This window comes from Mustela nivalis (assembly GCF_964662115.1).
Source record: "Mustela nivalis genome assembly, chromosome: X".
NCBI lineage: Eukaryota > Metazoa > Chordata > Mammalia > Carnivora > Mustelidae > Mustela > Mustela nivalis.
Genome location: NC_139040.1, coordinates 70,539,718 through 70,565,267, shown reverse-complemented (window position 1 = coordinate 70,565,267; position 25,550 = coordinate 70,539,718). Strand labels below are relative to the sequence as shown.

Below are 25,550 nucleotides of genomic sequence, written 5' to 3'. Positions count from 1 at the left end.
CCTGATAGCAGCTCTGGTCCGGTACTCCAGGAGAGTTTGGCTTTTGCTCAGTTTCAGACCCTGGTGCCTAGCATGGGGCCTGGCACAGGGTAGGATTGGATTTGGAGGGGAGAGCCTAGGGAGACAACATGGGAACAGATCAACAGGTTGGTTGTGGTCATTTAGGCAGGCTCCTGGTCCTCGTCCATAGTCCAGTAGAAGCCACTTGACCTCCTATAGCCTCCGTTTTCCCATTTGTGCAGTAGGTCTGTTTCGGACAGGGCTGTCATGGGGACCACAAGAGATGTGGGATGGTCAGGTGTTTTCTCCACTGATGGGAAGTTACTTCAGGCTAAGGGTTCATACTGCACAACTCCTGGCCTATGTTTCTTGTGTCCACAGCCAAGGCAACTTCTATTTAATGAGTATTCTAACTTGGTGGACTTGGAGGACTCTGGTTCTAGACTGCCTGGATTTGCACCTTGACCCACTACTTCCTAGTTGCTGATTTAGGGCAAGTTACTCAATATCCCTGGGCCTTAGTTTTCTCATCTGTCAAATAGAAATTTCATAGCACTTAGCCCCTGCAGGGTTGTTGTCAAGATTCAGTGAAATAAACCATATAAGAAGTACTTATGCTGGGGACCCAACAATGACTTGGAACCCTTTGCTTGTTGTTATTATCTCATTTTATACTTGCAAAAACCTCCTGACGTCAGGGATATAAACATGTCACTATTTTACAGCTAAGGACCCTGAAGCCCAGAGAAGCTAAGTCTTGCCCAAAGAGATCTGTGTAAAGTTCTTAGCTTGGGGCTTGGCACATATTAAGTGCTCAGTAAATATTAATGTTTAATCTTAATTATTGTTAATAATGACATTCGGTATCCTTAGTATTATTATTAGTAAGGAACACAACCACAGCTAAGAAGTAGCAGAGCCAAGACTAAAAGCCACAGTCACTAGCCTGTTAGTCTTCCAACTGCACCTGAAAACCTCTATTTCTAGATATTACACAGTTATTAGGTTGCCATTTAGATTCTCCTTCCCTTCACCCCAGGTGGCCTAAGCATGCACATGGCCACCCCCTGCCCACAAAGCTAAGCCCCCCCCTTTCTGCACAGAATCACAGCCCTCCCTTTGGCTGCAGAGCTCAGGGGAGGCTTGTATCCATTGGCTTCTAGAGGGGGAACAGACCCTGTGAAGAGGTTACTTCTCTTGGGCCCATTTTCTTTCTGTAAGAGACAATATTTTTTTCTGGGTCTCAGGGTGGGGCCAGGCTCCTTCAAGGCATTTCCTGCCTGGGGGTTTATATTTGGCCTCAGCAAAAGGAAAAGGAAGTAGGCAAGGGGGGTGGGATGTAGAAGTGGAGACACAGGTTCAAGATGGGTGAGTGCCAAGACTTTGCAGGCCAAGAGAGGAAGCAGGAGACGGTGCATGTCCCTTGCCCAGTGGGCTTGGGGGCCCTCACAGGAGCTTGGGATGGAAGAGCTGAGGGTTCCTTGGGGCCAGAATGTCTTTGTCCCTAGGCAGAGATTATTTTCACATCTTACACCTCTGGGCCTTGGTTCTTGGCCATGGTTTCTGCCCTGGGGCAAAGTGTTCTGCTGGTCATCTAGTTGGCTGAGTTGCAAGCGTGTCTCCTCAGTTCTGTGTCTTTGCTGTAGTGATATCAGAGGAATGGGTGGAGGCAGAGGCCCGCACACTGTTTAGTTGGAAAGCAGGACTTCCTGCCTAGGTGTTGCCAGAACATTCTGTAGCCCTTACCACAATGCAGTAGGGATACTGAGACCGATAGGACCCAGTGCCATGGGACTCCAGTTGAATGGGGCAGACAGTCTCATGTGCAGTTGAGAAGGTAATGGAAATGCGTAGGGGGTAGGGGTCACTTAATTTAAGTGACCTGTTAGTTGGTAGGGGATTAGTGAGAGGTCAGGGAAGGAAGATCTCATGGGACGTTTGACCTCCATCTTGATGAATACTGGGAGTTTGCAGCTTCGAGTCAGACTGAGTCTGGGGTGCTGAAGGCCTCACGTGCCAGGTGAAAAGCAGTCTGGTTGTTGCCCTTGGCTGTGGGCAGGGGAGCCTGCAAGGCAGAGTGGAGTGTGGCCAGGTCAGAACTGGGTTCTTGTAAGAAGAAGATGGCAGGACAACCTATTGAAAGGAGAGACTAGAGGCTGGGAATTTGGAGGCTTAAGTGATCCAGGCATGCCAACCTAGAGCACAGTCAGGCGTGGGAAACCATGACCACTTGATGGAAAAGTTGATAGAACTTAGTGATTAAATACACAAGTTGAGAGAGGACAGACCAGGATGACTGGTAGGTTAAGCCTGGGTGTTCGGGTGCCTTGGGAGGCAGGAAAGCCAAAGAGCCAGGTTGGGAGGGGAAGATGGATTTGGTCTTGGTGCCCACTGAACCGTGGGTCTGCCACTCAGACTTACTGGAGTCTGCCAAAAGAGTGTGCAGGAGGAGCACAGCTCCTCTACTGAACCAGCCAGGGAGAGTCATACACACTCCAGCTCTGGGTTTAGATTTTGGTGAGTGGCCACTAGGAGACAGAAAAATGGAGGCCCAGACAGAGTTGGTGGCTTGCCTGAGGTCACCCAACAGGTTTCTAGCACAGTTAAGGCTCTTAGAATGTAGTTCTCTTGACCTTCAGTCCGATAATCTTTCCAGCCATACTATAGTGGAGAGCAGTTTGTTGGTCTACCATCTGCCCCAGACTAGTTAGGTGGGCATCTCTTGCCTACAGCTTGGTGACTGGAGGTGTTGGAGTAGTGCACAACTTATGAAAACACCTGTCCTTTCTTGTAACCATGACCTTGTCAGAGCACTTGGGACTGGGTTGGGGGCAGGATTCCCTGAGGGTAAGAAAGCTAATGGAGTGACTGCCCCTGAGCAGGTGGCAGCTTTGACCTTCACTGTCACAGGAAAGCCCTGGGCTGGGTCAGAATGTCCACCGCCTGCTTTAACCCTGCTGTACCCAGTGACAGCCTGGGAGACCACAGACTGGACTCTGGTCTCAAACTTTTAAGCAGCCCCGGGAGGCCAGAGGCCTGGTTTTGGTCCCAGTACCCTCATGTTCCTCCCTCACTTAAAGCTGTACACCAAATCTCAGACTACAGCTCTGTCGGGGAGAGGGGTGCAGTTGGGGATTTCTTGTATAACTTCCATGTTTTTAAAAACTCTCAACTCAAACTGCCACCTGTCCCTGGCTGACCTGCGGGATCAGTGTTTCCACACACAAGGGACCTCCACTGAATCATGCATCCAGTCTTTGCCTCATCCCTCAGGACATCTTCAAGGAGTGGGTGCCTGAGGCCCCCAGGTAAGGTGGAGGCTGACCTTGGGGTCACAGTTCAGGACTGGAGTCTGCCTTTCTTTCATTGTGGCGATTGTCCTGGAGCCAATATATTTCTAGACATTGCCAAAGGTCCCCTAGGGCATAACATTGTCCCTGGGTGAGACTCCCTGAGGTCCTGTGGCTTTGGTGCAGACATGTAGCATTAAGGAGAGAGGGCTATTTGAATGGAGAGCCGCACGTGTCAAACTGCCACTAGTCAGCCGGAAGATGCAGTGGATTCACCATGCTGCCACCCAGCCGCATGGTACTGTCCCTTCCTGGGCTGTGTGTGTCGGTGGTGCTGCAGTTCTGATGGGGAGACTCCCTTGCATGGGCTTGGGAGCTTGGTATCCAGCTGCAGCTCTGGCTAAGATTGACACAGCATCCCAACAGGTGCAGCAGGGGCCCCATGTCCTGCCTGTGACCTAACAGGCTTGAGGCCAGCCAGTGGCTAGCGCAGCCAAGCTGGCTGCTTAAAATCCAGCAGCCTTTCCTGTGCCCCTGCCTCCTGTGGGGTTTGGGATGTGGGATGAGAGCTATTTTGGTGTTGCTTCTTTCTCTCCCTTTGCCCCCCTCTCCCATGAGAATCGAGTAAGAACTGTCATTCCTGCTATGAGCAGCAGTAGTGGGGAGACGAGTATACCCAGTGTCCCACCGAACAGGGTACTGCAGACCCCTCCCCCCCACCGAATGTCCCATTCAAGGTCAGGAAGTGAAGTCTTGGCAGTCGTAAAAGTCATGACAGCTGTTAGTATGAGCCCTTGTGAGAGCTCCTCTCCCTCTGTCCCTTGGTGGGTGGGGGATAGCCAAACAGTCACCTGTTGCAGCATTTGTGCAAATTTGAATGGAGCCCCACCTCTGAGGGATCCAGGGCTCAAGGCTGGGTGGGCACCCTTCTTGTGGCCTAGGCTCCTTAGCTTATATCCTTACAGGAGGGTGAAATGAGCTGCTAATAAGCATTTGAGGCCAAGTGAGATCCAAGCCCCCTGCCAGAAAGACAACATCTCTTCCTTAGACAGGATCCCTCTCTGGGAGTGAAGGTGGGAAAAGGAGGAGGGCTTTGCATTTCCCAAGAGAAATGGGCCAAGAAGCCATTTGCCAAGACCTAGCATTTCCCAACTATAGTAATGGGGCCGGGGTGGGGTGGGGTGGGGGGCTTCTGCCTACCTGGAATACCAGCTTGACCTTACAAAGTCTACCTCGGAAACTTGGGTTGTCACACAGACATCAGCATCCCAGGTCTTTCTCTACTCCCTCAGAATGCTGGCTTTCCCTCCTGTGCTCACTAAAGTTGGGAGAGACTATGCTGATCCCAGACCTTGTTTGGAAGACACTCGTCCTACAGTGAGGGCCAGTGAAGGAGATGTTTTTCCAAACATAAAGCAAAGTAAGGTAAAGGAAATTGGCACATTTGCTGAAAGATTCTTTATGGAGTAGGACAGCTAACTGTTTGACTAAATTACCTTCATAGACACCCACAGACTCGCCCTCCCCTGTCCCACCACATGCATTCGTATTACCACTCATGGCTCTCTTGCTCCTTGTCTGGGGCCTGGAGAGAACATGGACCAGTGATTAGAATGGGCCTGAGTCTGGCCTCTGGCTAGAATCTTTCCAGAGACCTATGCTGTGGCTTTTTGGCTGACTGTGTTTGTTCAGGGCAGTGGTGCTCTTTCTTGCCTGCACTCAAGAATCATGTAGAAAACTCTCAAAAACAAATGAAAGCTTTCCCATAGATTCTAATTTAATTGGTAATGACTGGGGCCCAGACATGGGAATTTTTAAAAAGATTTTATATATTTATTTGAGAGAGAGAGAGAGAGAGAGAGAGCGCACACACATGCACATGCATGTGCTTGTGAGCATGAGTGGAGGGGGGCAGGGCAGAGGTAGAAGCAGACTCCCCACTGATCAGGGAATCCCAATGATGATGATGATGATGGTGTCACCACTGCCTAGGATCATGCCCTGAGCCTAACCGAGGGAGCCACCCAACTAACCCCCAGGTCCTGGAATTTTTAAAAACTCTCAGACTATATATAATGTGTGGTCTGAGTTGAGAGGTTACTATTTTGGTGGTAACAAGGATCCCGTTGACTGGGGCCTCTGTGACATCCACCCATTGCTTGTCCTGGGTTCTGAGTCTTACCTGGTACCTATGCCTGGAGATGGGTTTTGGGTTGGGAAAGAGTAGGCAGAGTGGGGTCTGAGCAGCTCTCTCATAGCCCACTGAGTGACCACAAAGTAGAAGGACTCAAGTCCCCTGAATGTGGCATGAAGAGGGTGGGGTTGGTGATATTGGCTTGGTGAGGCCCAACTTCCCTCAACTTAGTTGGCAATTGCTTTTTCTTCCCCTCCTAGCTCATGCTCACTTTTTAAAAAGTAGGACAAAATCTGAGCTGAGGCTCACCAACTGTGAATGTGTGCATACCAAGGTCAAGGAGTCTTTTTCTTAAGTTTTTCTTTAAATTCCACTTAGTTAACATACAATGTAATAATAGTTTCAGGAGCGGGGGGCAAGTTCAAGTAAACTTAACAAAAATTGTGCTCTCTAATGATAACTTTCATACAGCCACTTTCAAAACCAGGCAAAACCTGACCCATTCCATGCAATAACCATGGACGTAGGCAGGAAAGCTTTTGGTCATCACTACCTAGTTCAAAATCCAAAGCTTAGGGAAAGAAGCAAGTTGGCTAAAGTGACTTAGGCAGCGAGTAGGGGAGCTGGCTTGATGGGAAAAAGCTCGCTCTTCGACTCACTTATCTATCATCTTGGAGCATGATTGCATTTCCTCCGTGGGAGATGTTGCTCGCCCTTTCCTGAGTGCGTAAGCTACCCTTGTTCATGCAGCATTTCTTGGGAACAGAAATGCTTTTCTCCGCGTTCTCTCCTTCTCAAAATAGAAGAGAGCTCTGTGCTAAGAGGCTCCTGGTACATGGCCTGTTTAAGTGTAGGTGTAGATCCTGTCATTGACCTCTAAAACCTTCTCCTGCTGTTCAGCCATTTTTCTTTGACACTCCCTCCAGGAAACCTGTGGGCATGGCCTTGAGACCTAATTTGATTCTTGAGCTTTTGAGTATGCCCCTTGCTCTGATTCTTATGGCTCAGATCACCTGGGACCATCCCCGGGTTTAGAGTCTGAGCCTAAATCTCTGTGGAAACCAGCTTGTGCCAGCTGAGTGCCATTCCTGACCTGTCCCAGCACATCATCCTAGCCTTGGCCAGAGCACAGCCTGCAAAATATAGCAGTTGAAAGCTGCTCAAATCTGTACATCTGGACACAGAAGCAGGACAAGGGGACACAGACATTCCTTCATCGCTTGCATCGGCCTGCCCGGTGTCACTCTCCCTGCCAGGCACAGAAGGCAATTCTGAGTCTGGAACACCTGGGCCCTAACCTCAGGGGAGTGGACTTGCTGGGGGTGAGTGGTCACTTCTGGTCCCAGCCTGGGCAGGCTGGGGTGGGTGGGAGGAGTAAACGCAAAGTACTTTAGCTCAGTCCTTAATCACCAAGACATATGTCTCTGACTGCTTCATCTGGGAGGAGCCTTAGGGCCTCCCCGACCTCCACGAGGTGGTGTAATGCTGGGAGGCAGTGTCCCTGACATCCTGTTGGGTAATAACCCATTACATTCTCCAGATTCCTGCCAGGGAGTACTTGCTGGGGATTCAGTCCATAGCCCTGCTTCAAACTCCTTGGCTCCTTTGTCTTTTGGAGCTATTGTGGCCTCTTTGAAATGTCTGCCTCTTAACTAACCTCACTTCTCAGAGCCATTTGGCTATAATTTTGACAGTAATGTGGATGCAGCCACTTTACAGACCCAAAAGGAAATGCCAGCTGGGCCTTTTCTTCTGTTTGTTCTTTTTCCTTCAGACCCTTCAGTTAGTTGCAAGTATTTATACTATGTGTCAGGGGTTTTTGGTTATTGTTTTTTTTTTTTCTCCCTCTTTAGTATTTAACTTAATGCTCTCAGTAGCTATTCCAAGTAGACTCTATTACCTCCATTTTACAGAGGGGGAAACTGAGTCTTACAGAGGTTAAATAACTTGCCCAAAGTCAGAGGGCTCATGACTGGTAGCACCAGGATTTCAATTCAGTCTTGTCACTCTACTCTATCAGAAGGGTGGAAAAAATTTAGGGGACATGGAGTTGGTTCCTTTGAGTGTGGGCCCTTGGTTTCCCTGGCATTTGAGGGCAGGTGGCATAAGAGAACTGGACAGGAAATGAAAAGATCAGGGTTGTACATGAACAGATATTTCTCCAAAGAAAAATCCAGATGGCCAGCAGGTGCATGAAAAGATGCTCATCATCACTTACCATCAGGGAAATGCAAACCGAAACTGTAAGGAGATACCATGTCACACCTGCCAGGATGGCTAAAATCAACAACACAAGAAACTCCGGTTGTTGGTGAGGATGTGGAGAAAGGGGAACCCTCTTGCACTGTTGATGGGAAAGCAAACTGGTGCAGCCACTCTCGAAAACAGAGTGGAGGTTCCTCAAGAGTTAAAAAGAGAACTACTCTATGGCCCAGCAATCACACTACTGGGTATTTACCCAACGGGTACAAAAACACTAGATGAAAAAGGATACATGCAACCCTATGTCTATAGCAGGATTATTTACAATAGGGAAGCTATGGAAGCGACCCAAGTGTGATGAATGGATAAAGAAGATATGGTGTGTGTACACACACACACACACACACACACACACACTTACAGTGAAATACTACCTAGCCATAAATGAGAATGAAATCTTGCCATTTGCAACAACATCGATGGAGCTAGGGGGCTTATGCTAAGCGAAATAAGTCAGAGAAAGACAATTTAGGAAACAAAGCAAATGAGCAGAGGGAAAAAGAGAGAGCAAGCAAGCAAGAAACAGACTCTCAACCATAAAAACAAACTGGAGGTAGGTTACTGGAGGGGAGGTGGCTGGGGGGATGGCTGTAATCAGTGATGGCAATTAAGGAGGGCACTTGTAATGAGCACTGGGGGATGCATGGAAGTGTTGAATCGTCATATTGTACACTTGAAACTAAAATAACACTGTATGTTAAGTAATGAATTTAAATATAAAAGAAGGGGCGCCTGGGTGGCTCATGGGCTAAGCCTTTGCCTTCAGCTCGGGTCATGATCTCAGGGTCCTGGGATTCAGCCCCACATGGGGCTCTCTGCTCAGCGGGGAGCCTGCTTCCCCCTCCCCCTCTTCCTGCCTCTCTGCCTACTTGTGATCTCTCTCTCTCTCACTCTCTCTGTCAAATAAATACATAAATAATCTTTGAAAAAAAAAAGAAAAAGAAAAGATGAAGGTTACAGTCTCAACTGTGACACATAAATAACTGTGGGAGTTGGAAAAGCCTCTTGGGCCTCAATATGTCCCATACTATAACTTTTTTAAAGTGCTGATTTGGGGGCATCTGGAGGGCTCAGTCAGTTAAGCATCTGCCTTCGGCTCAGGTCCTGATCCCAGGATCCTGGGATCGAGCTCCATATCGGGCTCCCTGCTTAGTGGGGAGTCCACTTCTCCCTCTCCTCTGCCTGCTGCTCTGCTCTCTCTCTCTAGATCTCTCCAATAAATAAATAAAATCTTTTTAAAAAATGTTGATTTGGGGCACCTGGGTGGCTCAGTGGGTTAAGCCGCTGCCTTCGGCTCAGGTCATGATCTCAGGGTCCTGGGATCGAGTCCCGCATCGGGCTCTCTGCTCAGCAGGGAGCCTGCTTCCCTCTCTCTCTCCCTCTCTGCCTGCCTCTCCATCTACTTGTGATTTCTCTCTGTAAAATAAATAAATAAAATCTAAAAAAAAAAAATGTTGATTTGGAGAATCTCACCACAGAACAATTAAATCAGCCTCTGAGGATGGGGACCCAGGAAACTGGTATTTTTTAAAGCTTCCTAGCTGATTATAATATGCATCCAAGGGTAAGAATCCTTGAGCTAGGTAATATAGGCCAGTGCTTCTCAGACTTTAATGTGCATGCAGATCAACTCAGGATCTAGTTAAATAAATGTCAATTCTGATTCAGTAGGTCTGGAACTCTGCATTTCTAACCAGGTTCCCAGTGATACTGATGGCTGCCGGTCCAGGGATCACACATAGAATAGCAGGAGGCTTGAGGGCTCTAGGTAGCAGTGAAAGAACTTGGTGCCCTCTTGTGTGACCTTGTTTCCTTCCCAACAACCCTGGCTAGAGCCTAACACAAGAGGAGCAGGTGGCTCACCACTCTCCTGTGGGCTCTGCCTCTGTGGCTTGGGTAGATTGTGCAGGTATTTGAGATGTACACTTAATTATTGCACTCTCCCACCTCCTTCAGGCTTAGGAAGGAGCCCAGGAGTCACGGACAGGCTAGTGCTTCTCTCCTTCCTTTCGCTCTTTGTTCTGCCGCTAACCACAAAGGACTGAGTGGACTTTGAAGGTGTGTCCTTGCCATGCAGGCCTATCTCTGGAGTTCACAGCCCTGCCTGGGGTGGCCATCCCAAACCCATGGTCCTTTAGGGGTGACTGTTTCCTTCTGTGCCTGCCTTTTTGGAAACTCCTAGCAGATCCCTCCTTCGGGACCTTCTCTTTGTCCTGATGATGGGATAGCAGAGCTGGCTTCTGGCAGGGGCTCTGAGGATGGATAAGGGCCTTCTCCTGGGGCTGTGGTAGGATCAGAAGACAGGGAGATGGTTATGGCAACTGGCTCAACTGTCCTTACAGCAAAACCATGTCCCTGAAATGCTTCCTGGGCTGAGGCAAAGTCCCTTCCAGCAGCTCGTAGCACAGTTCTCCCAGACTGCCTCTTGTCTAGAGACCTGAGTCCTCTCCCAGGCCTGCATTGCCCCCTGCCAGAGGGTCTGGGGGACTGCTGGCTGAGCTCTGTGGAAACAAATGCCTTCCAGGACCTCTCAGAAGTCCTGATGACCCTTAGATCTTTGTCATAGGTTAGAAGGTTGCAGTAACAAAAAACATGTGCATGTGCACAGATTCGGGTGCATGCACAGACTGAGGGGCCTGTCCATGTGCATGTACAGGAGTGCCATCCCACATTGATATTCATGGATCATGGACCTGAGCAGACTTGGCTGCAGCTGTGAGCAGAAGGAGATGCTGGGGGTGGCCCTCACTCTGGGAAATGCACAGATGTTCATCTCCACCACACTCCTGTTTGCCCCCAAAGCTGTCAGGGGAGCCAGAGCCTTCTCCCCTCCCCTCCTCAAATCCCCATCAGTGTGTGACCCTTGAGAAGCCTGTTGTTTTTTCTAACCAGCTTCCACCTTTCTGTCCTCTTCCCTCCCTTGGCTCCCCACCCGGCATTCTCTCAAGTACTGTTTTGTCGTTTAACTTTCCGGTCCCAGCTTCTAGGGCCTCATCCTGGATTTTCCTGCAGGAAAGCCCTGGAAAGCAAGAGCTATCCCAGTCTCAGAGAAACCTCACCAGTCTCCTTGGAGTCCCCTGGTCGTGGGCGCTAAGGACCAGGGCTTTGCTGATGGTATTCAGCCCACCCAACCTCCTTTAGTCCAGGTGCATGTCTCTGCTGAGGCTAGTAGGGGTGCTGAGCCTTCCCAGCACAGAGGGAGGAAGCTAATCCCACCACTGCCCTCTAAGATTCCCACAGGTCTGCACTGCGTTATCAGGACAATCAGCACTGGATTATATCACATAGGCCTAACCACTGGGGAGAGCTGGAGCAGTCCCAGGAGGCTCCCCGGGGAGGGAGGGCTAGAAATCGATGATGATGTGTGGCCAGGGAGGGTGAGCACCGGGGAGGCTGCCAGATCAGAAGGGTAGGAGCCCTGAGGAGGAGTCAGACTGAGTTTGAACTCTGGCCCCAGCACTGCTACTTTGGTCAACTGTGAAACTATGGAGGAGTCCCTCCCTTCCTGAACCTGTCTAGAGAGCCATAGAATAGAGAGAATACAACCTTCTTCATGGCATGTTGTGTGTGCTAAGTGAGATTCAGTTCTCAAAGTGCTGGGGAATATTACATAGAATAATGGTGGGAAAGAGAAGGCTAATCCTTGAATATCTTGTATCCCTGACTGGAGTAGGATGGCCTCCCCAGGGCCATGGAAGGGGGACAGCTTCCCGAAGAAAGGGAAGGTGAAGACACAGCTGTGGCTTCTTCCCCCAGCAGTACTCCTTGACTCCTTCCTTTCTTGGGAGTTGCTGCTGGTGGGTTCTGTTCTTGGGTAGGTATGGTAGAGTGAGAGGAGCAGTGGGATAGGCAGAGAGTGAGGCTCAAGAAGGGTGTGCCAGGACATACAGAGGGTTGGGTGTGGGAAACTGAAGGTAAATCCTAGCAGCAAATATGCCAGACCTCACCATGTTCTCCTTGCCATTTCTGGATCACGAGAACTCGAGGTGAGGCAGTGTACACCCAGGGTGGCTCCATGCCAGCACCCAGCTAACCCCATTTCTTGGCCCATTTCTGTCCCTCTGTTCCATTTTAGAAGCTGAGGCCAAGAGAGCATGCAAGTGGCTCCGAGCGACAGGATTCCCTCAGTATGCGCAGCTTTTTGAGGGTAAGGCTACTCTGTTGCTCCCCTTTCCCTACCCCCAAATCTTGCCTTATCCCTCTTGTTTTTTGTTTGTAAAATGAGGCCAATCAGATTCTTTCTCCAACCACACAAGAAGCTGTGAACATTGGTCCTGCTCCCATCACGACCCCATCATCTCCAGTGGGTCACTCTGATTGGCTCTCCTAAGCTCTGGTGTCACCACTATGTTCAAGTACATTGTCTCAACCAGGGGCCCCTGCACTATACTGCTTCTGAGGGTTGAGCCTCCGCATGGCCAGAATTTCTGTTTCCCTTCATTCTTCTGTTTTTCTTTAGAGTTGTTTATATTCGTTGTTCTCACTTTCCCTCTTCTTCCCACACCTCCCACTGTACCCTACCTTCACTCCCACTTTGCCAACAAAACAATCCTTGTCCAGGTCGCTGTGGACTTGCACATGATCAAATTCAGTGATCCCTCCCCAGTCTTAATCTCTTAAGAGCTTTCAGTGCAGTTGGCCACTCACTTCAGCTTCTGGAACACTCGCTTCAGCTTCTGGTCGCTTCTCTTGGCTGCCTCTCTCCAGCTGCCACTGTAAGTCTTCTTATAATAGACTCTGCTTTCTCTAACTGGTGTCTAAATGTTGGGGGTATCCCAGAGCCCAATCTTGGCCTTTTTTCCCTCTCCACCTTTCTTTCCCAGGTGATCCTTCTCCAAGTACCACGTATCTTCTGGTGCTTCCCAAATAGTTCTGTTAGACCTCATTCCTGAGTTCCAGATTCATCTAGCCAACCGCCAATTCAGTATCTCATCTGTCTGATAGGCATCTCAAATGGAGCAGGTCTCAATTCCATCTCCTGAGGGCACTACCGTGCACTCAAGCCCCACAGCCAGGAATCACCCCTGAGTCCTCTTTCTCCTTCATCCTCCATTTCTCCTCCAGCTGGTCACTTTCTCCTTCCATGCTATATATCGAATCAGTCCACTTCCTACCACCTCTGCTGCCACCTCCTTTGTAACCCACCATCACTGCTCTCCTGCCTTAGAGCACCAGCCTCCTTCCTGCATCCCCCTCCTCTCGCCTCTCATCAGCCCATGGCAGCCAGAGGGACCCCGGGCCTCACTCTGTCATTTCTCTGCTGCTTTTCTGGCACACTCAGAATGAGGGTAAGCTCACATGCTTTATTCTGGCCAGCAAGACTATGTCACCCAACTTCTGTCTAGTCCCCTTCCATTTGCTCGCTACATCCCAGGCTCCTTCCTACCACTCCTTCACACCTTCCCTTCCTCAGAGCCTTAATGTTAGTCCTGCCTGAAATCCTCTTCCCAGGCTCTTGGCCCAGCCAGCCCCCTCTTACTCTGCAGGACTCGGCTCAGAAGTCACCTCTCTATGAGTGCCCCCGACCCCGCCAGCCTTCCTTGGCCCTATCATCCTGGCTAATGTCTTTTTGTGGCATTTAGAACGGTCTTATCTTGTTCCACACAGTCTCTCCATGAAGGCAGGGATCATTTTTATCTCATTCACTGTTTGATCCCCAGTACCTGGCACCAAGTAGGTGCTCAGGTAATGTCAGTTAAATGAGAAAGTGGGTTTCTTTTGGCAGTCAGGCAGAGAGGTGTGGGATTTCCTGAATGCGTTGTCCTCCGACCCTACTCCTTCCTCTCTCCCCTCCCCTTCCTACATCCTAGGGAGTGGGCTCTCCTGTTTGGACAAGTAGGAGGAAATGAGGTATTGTTTGGCTGCACACTGCCCTCTCTGTCCTCACTCTCTCCCTGCTCCTACTTCACCTTGGGCCTGGAAAGAGGTTCCCTGTCTGAGTAGCCCAGGTTTCAAAGGGGACTGGGGGCGGGGGGGTGGTGCGAGCTTGGCTCTTGACGGTCACCCAAGTCCTCGGGCCCGCCATCTCCCAGGGACCTGCTTATTGCTGGGTCCTCTCATCCAGCTCAACCCTCCTTTCCCTCAACCCTGGACTTGCCTCTGATGGTCAACCCCAAGCTCCCTGGGCTTCTCCTTTACTCCAGGCTTGCTCCTTCTGCTTTGCTTTTTGCCTTCCAGCCTCCTCTCTTCCCTGGCCTCCCCTTTTTCCTCCTCAAGGGTTGCTGGCACTGAGTTTCTGACCTACTACTACCGTGACTCATCTTGGCTTCTTTTCTGCCATACAGAAGGTCTGTTTCCTCTGGATATTGGCTCTGTGAAGAAGGACCACAGTTTTCTGGACGAGGACTCTTTGGGGGCCCTGTGCAGGTAGGGGGCGCTGAGGGCCAGGCCTGAGAAGTCAAGGCCCGGCTTGTGGGCTTTCCTGGGAAAGAATCAGTCCCCAGCCCTTTCACCAGAGGAGGAGCCCAGACTGTAACAAAGCTTCTCTGCAGCAGTCATACTGCTCACTCTGTTTTCTGTGTCCGTGACTCCTCGCCACACAGGCACTCGAGCCAGAGAGCCAAGATCTGGCCTTGATTCATTTTCTCCCTTCAGTTCCATTCCCCAGACATTCCTCTGCTTTGTCCCCCCTCTGCTTAAACTGGTTTGGGCCATGTTTCAGGCCAAACCACAACCTTTTGGATCCAGTTCTGTAGCCTACTAACTGACCTTCCTGCCATTCCCCTCCTCACCCTGATCCAGACTCTCTCTACAGTTCCCAGTTTCAGCTTCCAAGCAGGTGCCCCTCCGCTTGGTGTGTGCAGCTGCCTACAGAGGAAAGTAAAGATTTTTAAACATGAGGCAGCTTTGCAATCGGGCTCTGACCAACCGTATCAGCCTCAGTGCCTCTGTCACACCAGCACTGGTCTGTTTACTGACTGTTTTCCTCTCTACCTTGTCACAGCCTCTTGTGGAAGCCTGGGATAGAAGTTCCCAGTTTTGTTTTTTTTTTCTTTTTCTCCTTCCGAATCCCATCCCCCTTTGCGGAAGTTCCTTGTCCCACCCTCTGTATGCCTGCTGTACCTCCCTATATACTGTTCTTAAACTTGCCCCATCTCTGTCGTGGTTTATTTGCATATATGAGCTCCCAGAGGACAGAAGCCATGATCTCCCTAGCACTGTGTCTGGCACTGAAAGCTTCCTGAACACCAGGTCTTTGGAGATGTTCTGATGGCTCAAGCATGTAAAGTAGTGGATGGCATCTTGGGACTGTCTTGGTAGATCATGCCCTGCAGGCTTTGGCTGGGACCCTTGGTTGAGTGCTACTTTCTTTCCTTACAGGAGGCTGATGACCTTGAACAATTGTGCCTCAATGAAACTGGAAGTTCACTTTCAAAGCAAGCAGGTGAGTCATGGCAAGGGTAGGGCCTGGGGACTTGTGGCACCATGGGGGAACCCAGGATATATGCAGACCACTTGCAAAAGTAGCTCCAGGGTCCTGGGACTCTGGGGTGTACAGAGCAGTGCCTTGGTCTAGCCTGGGAGTGAAGTATAAGGGACTCTATGATCCTGCTGTGTTTTGGCAAGTGTGGCTTAGAGGTTGGAGTCTGAGAACAAGTACCCTGGCCCATGGCCTCACACACCCGCCTCGGTACCCCTCTCCCCACTGAGTTTACTCATAACCTGATCCAGTGATGGCCCTTCCTCAGGGAAGTCTATCTGCCTCGTCTGCTTTGTGATGGCAAGAAATCCTTGCCTAGGGAGCAGAGACAGAATAATGTGGTAGAAAAATCACAGTCTATATGAGCTGAGGAGTCAAGATCCCCAGCCATGTCCCCATGAGGTCTTATACCCCTGAGCCTCATTTTCCCCATCTCTGCACTGAACTGGAGGGGAGCATTAATAGCCTCAAGGGGCCTTTCTGACTCTACCAATGTGAGACTGAAGAGACGGAGAAGATCCTCAGTCCACATGTAGCCCTGATGACCTCGTCCTTCTGTAGGGTCCGGCTTCATAGGTTTCTTCTAGGGCTTTCTCCACTAGAGATCTGGAGCCAGGAGGTTCAGCTAAGCTGGACTGGGAAGCAGGAAACCCCTGGAACCTGGTCCCAGCTCTGCCACCAACAGCTCAGTGGCCTTGAGTAAGCCTCTTCCCCTCTCTGGGCCTTGATTTCCCCATATTGCAAAGGAGAGAATTAAAATCCCCTTCCAGTTCTGGCATTACATAGTTCTAATCTAAGACCATAGCCTAGAGGCTTGGGGAGCTGCTGAGGACAAGAGGTCAAGACACCTGGATTCTAACCCTGGCTCTCCCACTGACTCACAGCATGCCACTGTATGACTTTGGGCAAGTGGCTTCTCATTTGTGGGTCAGGGTTTCCCCATCTTATTCTGTTGCTTCCAGAGCCAGCTCCCCACCTAGGACATGTCCTCTGTCAGAAAGCGGGGCCCTTTGCCTCAAAGTCCCCCAAGAGTTTGGAGGCAGAGTGTTGGGGGTACTAACAAGGGCTTGGGGAGTGGACTTCTCTGACTTGACCTGACCCCATGGCTCCGTCCCCAGAATGAAGACTCAGAAGAAGAAGAGCATTGTACCATCAGCAACCATTGGGCTGTCCAGCAAAAAAGTAAATTCTGGTCCCACGGAGGGTCCTCTGACCTGCTGGCCCCCCCGAGCCCTGGCCTGCCGGGGACCTCCAGCTGTGAGAGTGTCCTCACAGAGCTCAGTGCCACTTCCCTGCCAGCCATCACTGTGGGCCTATCACTGGAGCCAGAGGACCTGCCCTCACCCTGCCATGTCCCCAGCCCAAGTAATCAGCTCCTCCTTAGCCCCACCCAGGGCCAAAAGGGTCCCCGGGACAAAGCCAAGAAGCACCGTTCTCGTAGCTTCCTTAAGCACCTTGAATCTCTCAGGCGGAAGGAAAAGGGTTGTGGTCAGCAAGCAGAGCCTGAGCGTGGCCCAGCCACCTTAGAGAAGACCAGCAAACCCTCCTCTTTCTGCAGTCGCCGCAGTTTCCTCTCTGCTGGATTCTACAAGGCCAAGAACAGGGCGGCCACCTCAGCTGGTGACGGTGGCGCTGCAACCCCGAGGGCCTGGGAGGCCTGGCCTGTGGCAGCATTTCAGCATCCACAGCGGGCGCACCAGGGTGACTGCCTTGTACACGTGCCCAGGGACCACAAACCAGGCACATTCCCTCGCTCCCTGTCCATTGAGAGCCTGTTTCCTGAGGACGGACACCGCCTGGCAGATTGGCAGCCAGGGAGGCCCCGGGGCTGTGAGGGGCGTCGGGGCTCCTGTGGCTCCACAGGCAGCCATGCCAGCATCTATGACAACATGCCCAAGCTGTACCCAGCGGAGCCTGTCCTGGCTGGCGCTGAAGCTGAGGAGGAGGAGGAGGGCAGCAGCAGCTATGCCCACCTAGATGACATTCTCCAGCATGTGTGGGGGCTGCAGCAACGGGTGGAACTCTGGTCTCAGGCCATCTACCCAGACCTGCGGACTAGAGAGAAGGAAGAGGAGGAAGAAGAGGAGGAAGTCATTTCATCCGTAGAGATGGCCATGGTTGAGGTCGGAGGGCAAGCTGAGGCTCTGGCCCAGGTGGAGGCTCCAGCCCGCCAAGGGTCCTCGGCCCTGGGCCAGGCTGATGTCCAGCCAGTAGTCCCAGCTCAGATTCAGGTTAGGGCTGAGGTTGAGCCCCTGGCACAGGCACAGGCTGAGGCCGATACTGAGGCCCTGGGTCCAGCCCAAGATAATGGTCAGGAGGCGAATTCAGGTGGGGAACCCACCTCAGCCTCCAGCCTGTCTATGGAAGGACACTCCATTCCTGACAGCGTGGCCTCCTCTAGTGAACTGGACAGTAGTGGAACCTCCGTGAATGAGCCCGGGGCCAGAGGCTCACCAGCTGAACTTCGGGCATCAGCACCACGTGAACGACGAGATTCAGGCGTTGGGGCCTCGCTTACTAGACCCTGCAGGTGGGAGTTTTGAGCAGGGGTGGGGACAGAGGACTCTGTCATGTCTCTCTGTCTCTCCCCATCCCCGTCTCTCCTCCTCCTTCTCTTCCTTTCCCTCTCTCCCTCATACAACTCTCCCTCAAGCCAGTATGTTAGTCCTGAGGCCCAGGGGCAGGGTCTGTGTTCCCTCCAGGTTAAGTTCAGGGCCTGCCTCTGCTGTGATTTTGAGCAAATTCTAGCTCCTCTTTGGGCCTTGCTTTCCCCATGTGCCAATCAAAGATATTAGAGAAGATGGTCTCTCATCTCCAGCTTTGCCATCTTGGGTTCTCAGAGCAGCCCCTTTGCTGCAGTCTTGGAAGCAGAGTAATGGTGCTGCTTATTGGTCCTAGATGGCCCTAGATGGGCCTCAGCTCTGGGCCACCCACCCCGACGGCATCTTGGCGACCAGACAGCCCTGGAAACTGGCGTTCAGTTTTTCACCCTGGGGCCCAGTAGCAGTGCTGACAGTGGTCATATCTCCCCGCATTTGCTTTCTTTGGGGGAGAATAAAGGGACCAGAAGAGTGCAAACTTTCCTAAGATTTATCTGCACCTGTTCCCTTGGCCTTCTTGGCCCACCTCCTATCTTTTATCAGGAAGCTCCGCTGGCACAGCTTCCAGAACTCCCACCGGCCCAGCCTCAACTCAGAGTCCTTGGAGATCAACCGCCAATTCGCCGGCCAGATCCACCTCCTGCACAAGGGCTCACTACTGCGGCTCACTGCCTTCATGGAGAAGTACACTGTGCCCCACAAGCCAGGATGGGTCTGGTGAGCACTCCTGGGCCACAGAGGGTTGGTGGGGAGCTTCTTGCCCAGGTCCCAACTCCCTCCCTGTTCCCAATCCAGGACCCTGGGAGGGTCAGCCCCCAGAAGGTGGGTACAAGTAGGAGGGGCCCAGAAGCCAGTAATGGTAGGTTGTGCCAGGCAGCTGGAGAGGCTGAGGCCCAAGAGGCCAGCATGGCTTGCACATGTGTCTGTGTGTGTGTATGGGGGGGTGCTCCTGGGATGTGTGTGCATGTGTGTGCTGTGTGCAAGGAGGAGTGGGGGTAGGGGGCCCTAGGTCCTCAAGCCACACCTCCTCCATCCTAGCCTCCAGGCTGCCACCAGTGAGATTGTCCTGAAAGGCAGCTTTAGTTGCTGCTTTCCTGATAAACACCCTTCGTGCCCCCGTCTCCCTCTTCCCTCCCCCACAACCACTGCTGGAACCAAAGAAGGTCCAGCTTCCTTCCTATCATGACCCTTTCATGTTCTGGCCCTGCCCCAGCTGTTGGGTTCCTTAGCCTGCTGCCCTCAGGCAATGCCACCAGGTAGGCCACTGGGATCATTGCTCTTCCCTCAATATGCCATACTCTTTTCTTCCCCTGCTTCTTTGCCTTTGTCCATACTATTCTCTCTGCCTGGAACACCTTTTCCCCATTTCTTCTCTGGGACAACACCTACCTGTCCCTCAAGAGCCTGCTGAATGCCCACATCCTCCCTGAAGGCTTCTCTGATCCACTAGGTACAGTTCCCCTTCCTCGTAGGTCTTCCTCTAAGTTCTTGCTTGTTCCACCCCCGACCACATATAGTGTCCCTGCCTGTCGATGCAGTTATCCCCTCAAGCAGCCTGAGAGCTCCCTGTGTTCCTCTGGGACTCTCTAGGGCCGGGCCCTGAACAGGTGCTCAGGGAGTGTTGGCCCTGGGGACACGGTGTGTTTCTTACCCCTCCCCATCCCTGCCCGAGACCCCTGAGACTGCACAGTCTCCAGGCTACATCTGGACTGGGCCCATGGCTCTCAGTGGACCTCTTGTTACTGCCCCAAACAGGTCAGTGCCCAAGTTCATGAAAAGGAACAAGAACCCAGACTACCGGGGCCAGCACGTGTTTGGGGTGCCGCCCCTTGTACATGTGCAGCGCACAGGCCAGCCACTGCCGCAGAGCATCCAGCAAGCCATGCGCTACTTGCGCAGCCAGTGCCTGGACCAGGTGAGCCCTTCTGGGGGACCTGCAGGGAGACAGCCCTGGGGAAGAAATCCAAGGCCAAGGAACTGGGTGGGGGGACCACTGGGGACTTTCTAGCCCACGAGAAACCTTTCTGGACTTTCCTGAGCTGAAGCTCCCCTCTGCCCAGCTCTCTGCCCACTTCTTTCTGGCCCAGGCACTGTAGGCGCCATCTGTGGAAGCCTGCCTTAGCCTAGGTCCTTTTCCTGCTCATTCCTGCTACAGCTATCTTTCTCTTTGACCTTGAGGCTGTAACAACCCTTCTCTTTGGTGTTGCCATTTTCCAGGCAGGAAGCCTGGCAAGCTTGGAAGTCTCTGGGGTGGACTACACTCCTGACACCCAGCCTGGGCCTGGCCTCATCATAATCTTCCTCCCCACCCCACCCCTGCCCTGCACGTCTCCTTCCCTTCCTTTCCTGCATGGGCCAGGTGGGCATATTCCGCAAGTCGGGGGTGAAGTCCAGGATCCAGAACCTGCGCCAAATGAATGAGATGTCCCCAGACAATGTTTGCTACGAGGGCCAGTCAGCTTATGATGTGGCTGACTTGCTGAAGCAATATTTCCGGGACCTACCAGAGCCTATCTTCACCAGCAAGCTCACCACCACTTTCCTGCAGATCTACCAGCGTGAGTCACCTGCAATTGTCACCAGATGCCTGCCCCGTTCTCAAGCTCCCAGAATCCTGGGGCTTGTGAGAGATAAACCCCATGTGGGCAAATCTAGCCATACATAGGAATGAGCTCGTTGGATGATCTGCTATCTGGAGTTGGAAAGGCCCTCCCACCCTTGAAGGGAGACCACATTCTTAAAAAAAAAAAAAAAAAGGATTTTATTTATTTATTTGACACAGAGAGAGAGATGGTGAGAGAGGGAACATAAGCAGTGAGAGCTAGAGAGGAAGAAGGAGCCTGTCTGCTGAGCAGGGAGCCCGATGCAGGGCTTGATCCCAGGACCCCCGGATCATGACCTGAGCCAAAGGCAGACGCTTAATGAATGAGCCCCCCCAGGCACCCCGGGAGACCACATTCTATTCCCCAAACCCATTATACAGAAAGATGGTCTAAAGCCCTGAGGAAAGGCAGGGGCTTCCCTAAATGTACATTGTCCGTTAGAGTGGGGTTTGGTCTAGGACCCAGAGACCTCCCAGAGCCCATCTTTACCTTTTCTTCTCACTGACTTCCTTTGGAACTGCTGTGCCCTCTGCATTCCTAGAAGTAGGAAATTTGTTGCCAGAAGCTTTAGGGGAGTAAGAAAGCCCTTCTGCCATTCCTTTCTCACAGTCCTCCCCAAAGATCAGTGGTTGGCAGCAGCGCAGGCTGCCACCTTGCTGCTCCCTGATGAGAACCGAGAGGTCCTACAGACCCTGCTCTATTTCCTAAGTGACATTGCCTCTGCTGAGGAAAACCAGATGACAGCCGGCAACCTAGCCGTGTGCCTGGCACCCTCCATCTTCCATCTCAACGCCTCCAAGAAGGATAACCCCTCACCCAGGTGAAAAAGGGCAGAATGTAGTAGGGCGCGGTGTGATGTGGGAGCTGGAGGGTTTGGCTCCCTTTGGATGGCAGGCCCTCTAGGGCTGGCCCTGCAGTTCCCAGGCATTACCACAAGGGGTCAGCCTGACTCTTCAGGGGCCTGGGACTGCATGGATGTTTTCAAAGCAGGTCCTTCTAAAGGGTTGCAGTTGATTGGCTTGGGGGGGGGGGAGCTTGAAGCCAGCCATATTGTCTTGAGCCAATGCACCATCCTCTCCTCCCCTGCCCTCCAGGATCAGGAGCAAACGCAGCCTGGTTGGCCGGCCAGGCCCTAGGGACCTGAGTGAGAACATGGCTGCCACCCAGGGCCTATCACACATGATCAGTGACTGCAAGAAACTTTTCCAAGTGAGTAACCCTAGGCCCAGATCAGGGGAACCACCAGAACAGAGCTTCACACCCCCGGTCAGGGGCAGGGCCCAGCTTGACACGTACCCCCTCAACTTCCCACTCCTGTCCTATCAGGTTTTTTATCTACCTCACTCCTACAGCCAGACCTCTCTAGTGGCCCTGAACATGAACCTGAGAGATCCCATGGGTTCTGGGATGGATGGGCCCCGAACCTTCTGTTGCTGCCCATGGCCCCAGTGTGTGTGTGCTCTCCCAGGTCCCCCAGGACATGGTGCTGCAACTGTGTGGCTCCTACAGCGCAGCTGAGCTCAGTCCTCCTGGGCCAGCCCTGGCCGAGCTGCGGCGGGCCCAAGCTGCAGGTGTGAGCATGAGCCTCTACATGGAGGAGAGCATCCAGGAGCTGCTCCGCGATGCTGCCGAGCGCTTCAAGGGCTGGATGAGTATGCCAGGGCCCCAGCACACGGAGCTGGCTTGCAGGAAGGTAAGGAACACAATGCCCGTGGCTGCCACGGAGCGGGTAGCGTGGGCAGTACACGCAGGGAGGTCAAGAGGCCCCAGGGAGGGAGCCACCCTGCCAGTCTCAGCATGCCTTGGCTTGACCTTGGAAGATGTCAGCTGGAAGAGTCGAGGACCTTAAGGAACCAGGACCCTGATGAGACCAGGGGCTCTCTGTTGGGCATCATGGGCCAGAATTCCTGTACCAAAGCCCCACTGCAGACATTTCACTCTTTGCAGAGCCTCGCCTCTCGTATCTTTCTGCACTATGGCTGTGCTGAGCCCCTCACACTTGCACCTTTGTGCTTCCGCCCCTGCCGTCTTGCTACTTGGGCTGACCTGGCCTGAGCATTACCAAGCCACAGGAAGCCTTGATTTGATATGCATTCTCCTTCATTCAGAGCCTCCTGTCATGTCTCAAACTGGAGATGACTTCTCTGTCGTTCTCTTGGCACTAGCCATCTTCTTTCTTGAATTGCAATGACAAGTAAGACTGCAAGCCCAAGGTTTGCTCTGTTTGCGCCAGTCATAGTGAAACTTCCTTATGGGATGGGGACGAGAGGCTCTGATTGCTATGCCCTTGGCCTCCTGCCTGGGCTTGATGGTGAGTTCCTTCAGGACGATCACCACCTTCTCTTCCTGTTCACCTCCAGGAATTCTAAGCCCCGTGTCCCTTTCATGGTAGAGCCTAGTAGGCCCCAGAGGATGTGCGTCTCAACATCTCTCTATGCTTTTGACTAGGTGGAGAAGCAGACATCCAGAAAGGACTGAGAGGACAGGGCACAAAGGGACTACCTGTCTGGATGTGGCTAGGGCTAGCAGAGTGCCCCTGCAAGACTTCCATTTTCAGGAGATAAAATGAGGACAGCCTGGTTGGAATCGGGGGATGGGGGTGCAGAGTGGGTGTTCTCCGGCTCTGACGGCTGTCCCCCATCCCTACTCCCATGGCTCACAGGCACCAGACGGGCACCCCCTGCGTGTGTGGAAGGTGTCCACTGAGGTGGCAGCCCCTCCGGCCGTGGTGCTACACCGTGTTCTGCGGGAGAGGGCCCTCTGGGACGAGGACCTGCTGCGAGCCCAGGTGTTGGAGGCCTTGATGCCCGGCGTAGAGCTGTACCACTATGTTACCGACAGCATGGCGCCCCATCCCTGCCGTGACTTTGTGGTGCTCCGGTGAGGGGTTCTGGCTGGCAGCCTGCTACGCATGGGGGACTAGGGAGGTGGACCGGGAATGGATGCCAGGAACCTGACTGTGCATGTCCCTTTCCTGCAGGATGTGGCGCTCCGACCTGCCCCGTGGTGGCTGCCTGCTAGTCTCCCAGTCCCTGGATCCTGAGCAACCGGTGCCAGAGTCAGGGGTGCGGGCTATGATGCTCACTTCCCAGTACCTCATGGAGCCTTGTGGCCTGGGTCGCTCCCGGCTCACTCACATCTGCCGTGCTGATCTCAGGTACTGGGTCACCTGCAGCCCTGGCACTCTCCCCACCCCTGTCCCATGCCGTCTGTCCCAGGGGGCTGAGGGCAAGTCCTTTCTTCCTTCCTCTGGGCAAGGGCTCCAGGCCATAACCATGGCTCATGCTGGCCTGCTTCTACCTCCACAGGGGCCGTTCTCCTGACTGGTACAACAAAGTCTTTGGGCACCTGTGTGCCATGGAAGTGGCAAAGATCCGGGACTCCTTCCCCACCCTACAGGCAGCTGGCCCTGAGACAAAGTTATGAGCCTCACCCCCTACCAGGCCCCTTGGCACCAAGGGAGAAAGAAAGCGGGTAAGGGGAGGAGAGCAGCCCTCATGTGTTGCTTCCAGGGGCAGAGCCCGGCCCTTGCTGATCTGGCAGCCTCCTGTCCCTTTGGCTGCCTGAAGCTCTTCCACATGTATAAGGGAGGGGAAGAGAATTTCAAGTGTCCTGACTCTACTCCACCGGCACCCAAGAGTCTGTGTTCTGTCCTCCTAAGAGGGAGGAGTTATTTTCCAAAGAAGACGACTGCTGCGACACTACTGGCCCACAACAAGGCACCATCCATCTGAAACCTTGCCAGCTCCCCCACCTGCAGGGGGAAGGAGATAGACAGCAGGGTGTGCGTCCAGGTCTCTGCTGCTCAGGGAGGCCAAGCCATCCTTTTGGGTGCTCAGTTCCCTTTGAGGTTGGCAGGAGGCTCTGATCCTGCCTTTGGGTCTAATATTTGGCTCTGAACTGGCTTTTTCAGAGAAAGGGAATTAGAGAAGGTGAGCACAGGGCAGCCCAACCACCGTGAACTGTTTGATTTGTGTCAATACGATACTGATTTTTACGAGGCTGATTTAAAGAGTGGCACTAGCAGTAGGCAGCAGGATGGTTTGGGGCAGCCTGGGATATGGGAATGGGGGTGAAAGCGGGCTCCCTTTCTCAGGTCTCAGGATACCAGTGAACCAGTCTCCCTGGCTTGGGCCCCCTACTTTATCTGCCACTCGCCAGTGTCCTGTGCGGCCTTTGGTCACATACTCTTATGTTTGGAGAGCAAATGGGCTCAATCCCACTACATAGGCCCAGCAAAAGCAGACAGTAGTGAAGAGACACATATCTGTGTCCATGTCCCTTCTCCTGCTCCTCCTGCCTGTGGTAACAGGCTGACACAAGAGCCCCGTCATCAAGCAGAGAACTGGCACCTGCTTCAGGCAGCTGGTCCTCCAGATGGAAGGGCCGAGTGTCACCTCAGCCAGCTGTGGCTTGATCTAAACCTGATCCATCCCCACCCGGCAGCCATCTTGGCTTATGTGGAATTCCAAATGACATTCAAATGCCAACAGGTGCTTCATTTTTCTTTCAGCTCAGTAAACTGGAGTGGGATGGGTTCCAGCCAATGCTGTAATTTTTAAGCCTCTTTTATTTGTACCTATAAATACTGTACAGCCAGAATATATATATGTATTTGTGTGTATATATATATAGATAGATACATATATATGCACATCTGTATATGCACACGTATTCTATTGTGAGTATATTATAATCCGTGGGTGCGAGCAGGGGTCAGGAAAGCCTGAGGGGGATAGGGCATTTAAGATGATGGGGGCTGAAGGCAGGAACCATGTGACCCCTCAGCAGAACAATAAAGCAATACAACTTTGGTTGTGTGGCTGTCTTCCCTGAGATGATGGGTTAGGGACCAAGGGCAAGTTACAACTGTGGGCTTTGTGTTAGTGTCAGACATTGTGAACATTACCGGTGTAGGATTTGGGGGTAGGCCACGGTAGGATTGGGGAGGGCCTCAGTTCTTCTCTTTGGGAGGTGATTTGGGGGTGGGGAATGTGGGACTCCCAGAAGCCAGGGTGTGGGCAGAAGCCACAGATTTCTATCCTATCCCTTGATCTGGCCAGGGTCTCCAGTCTGTGTGGCACACAATCATGACCGCAGGCATCCTAACAGTAGCCATAGGGAGAAATGCCCCTGGCTATGCTTTCCTTCCTTCACCTGCTACCCACAGCCCAGGCTTCAGGATGAAGAGTGAAAAAACCCAACCCCTGACAGCTTGGAGACCATGTTTTCCCCATAAAG

The 25,550-nt window shown here is 52.4% G+C and overlaps 1 protein-coding gene across 4 annotated transcripts in view; it reads left to right on the top strand.

The window, feature by feature from the left end:
- Positions 1 to 25,116, top strand: part of STARD8 (StAR related lipid transfer domain containing 8) — a 77,895-nt gene extending 52,779 nt beyond the window's left edge. For 3 of the 4 annotated variants that reach the window (XM_082716583.1, XM_082716582.1, XM_082716584.1), the window contains 13 exons: positions 11,762 to 11,833; positions 13,971 to 14,052; positions 15,007 to 15,070; positions 16,225 to 17,636; positions 18,250 to 18,423; positions 19,462 to 19,621; positions 20,066 to 20,264; positions 20,919 to 21,129; positions 21,404 to 21,518; positions 21,778 to 22,002; positions 22,972 to 23,189; positions 23,290 to 23,466; positions 23,618 to 25,116. In XM_082716583.1, the coding sequence (XP_082572709.1) occupies positions 11,762 to 11,833; positions 13,971 to 14,052; positions 15,007 to 15,070; positions 16,225 to 17,636; positions 18,250 to 18,423; positions 19,462 to 19,621; positions 20,066 to 20,264; positions 20,919 to 21,129; positions 21,404 to 21,518; positions 21,778 to 22,002; positions 22,972 to 23,189; positions 23,290 to 23,466; positions 23,618 to 23,735 (3,227 nt within the window). In that variant the 3' untranslated portion in view covers positions 23,736 to 25,116. The remainder of the gene's footprint in view (positions 1 to 11,761; positions 11,834 to 13,970; positions 14,053 to 15,006; positions 15,071 to 16,224; positions 17,637 to 18,249; positions 18,424 to 19,461; positions 19,622 to 20,065; positions 20,265 to 20,918; positions 21,130 to 21,403; positions 21,519 to 21,777; positions 22,003 to 22,971; positions 23,190 to 23,289; positions 23,467 to 23,617) is intronic. The other variant, XM_082716585.1, reaches the window with a different exon arrangement.
- Positions 25,117 to 25,550: the final 434 nt, after the last annotated feature.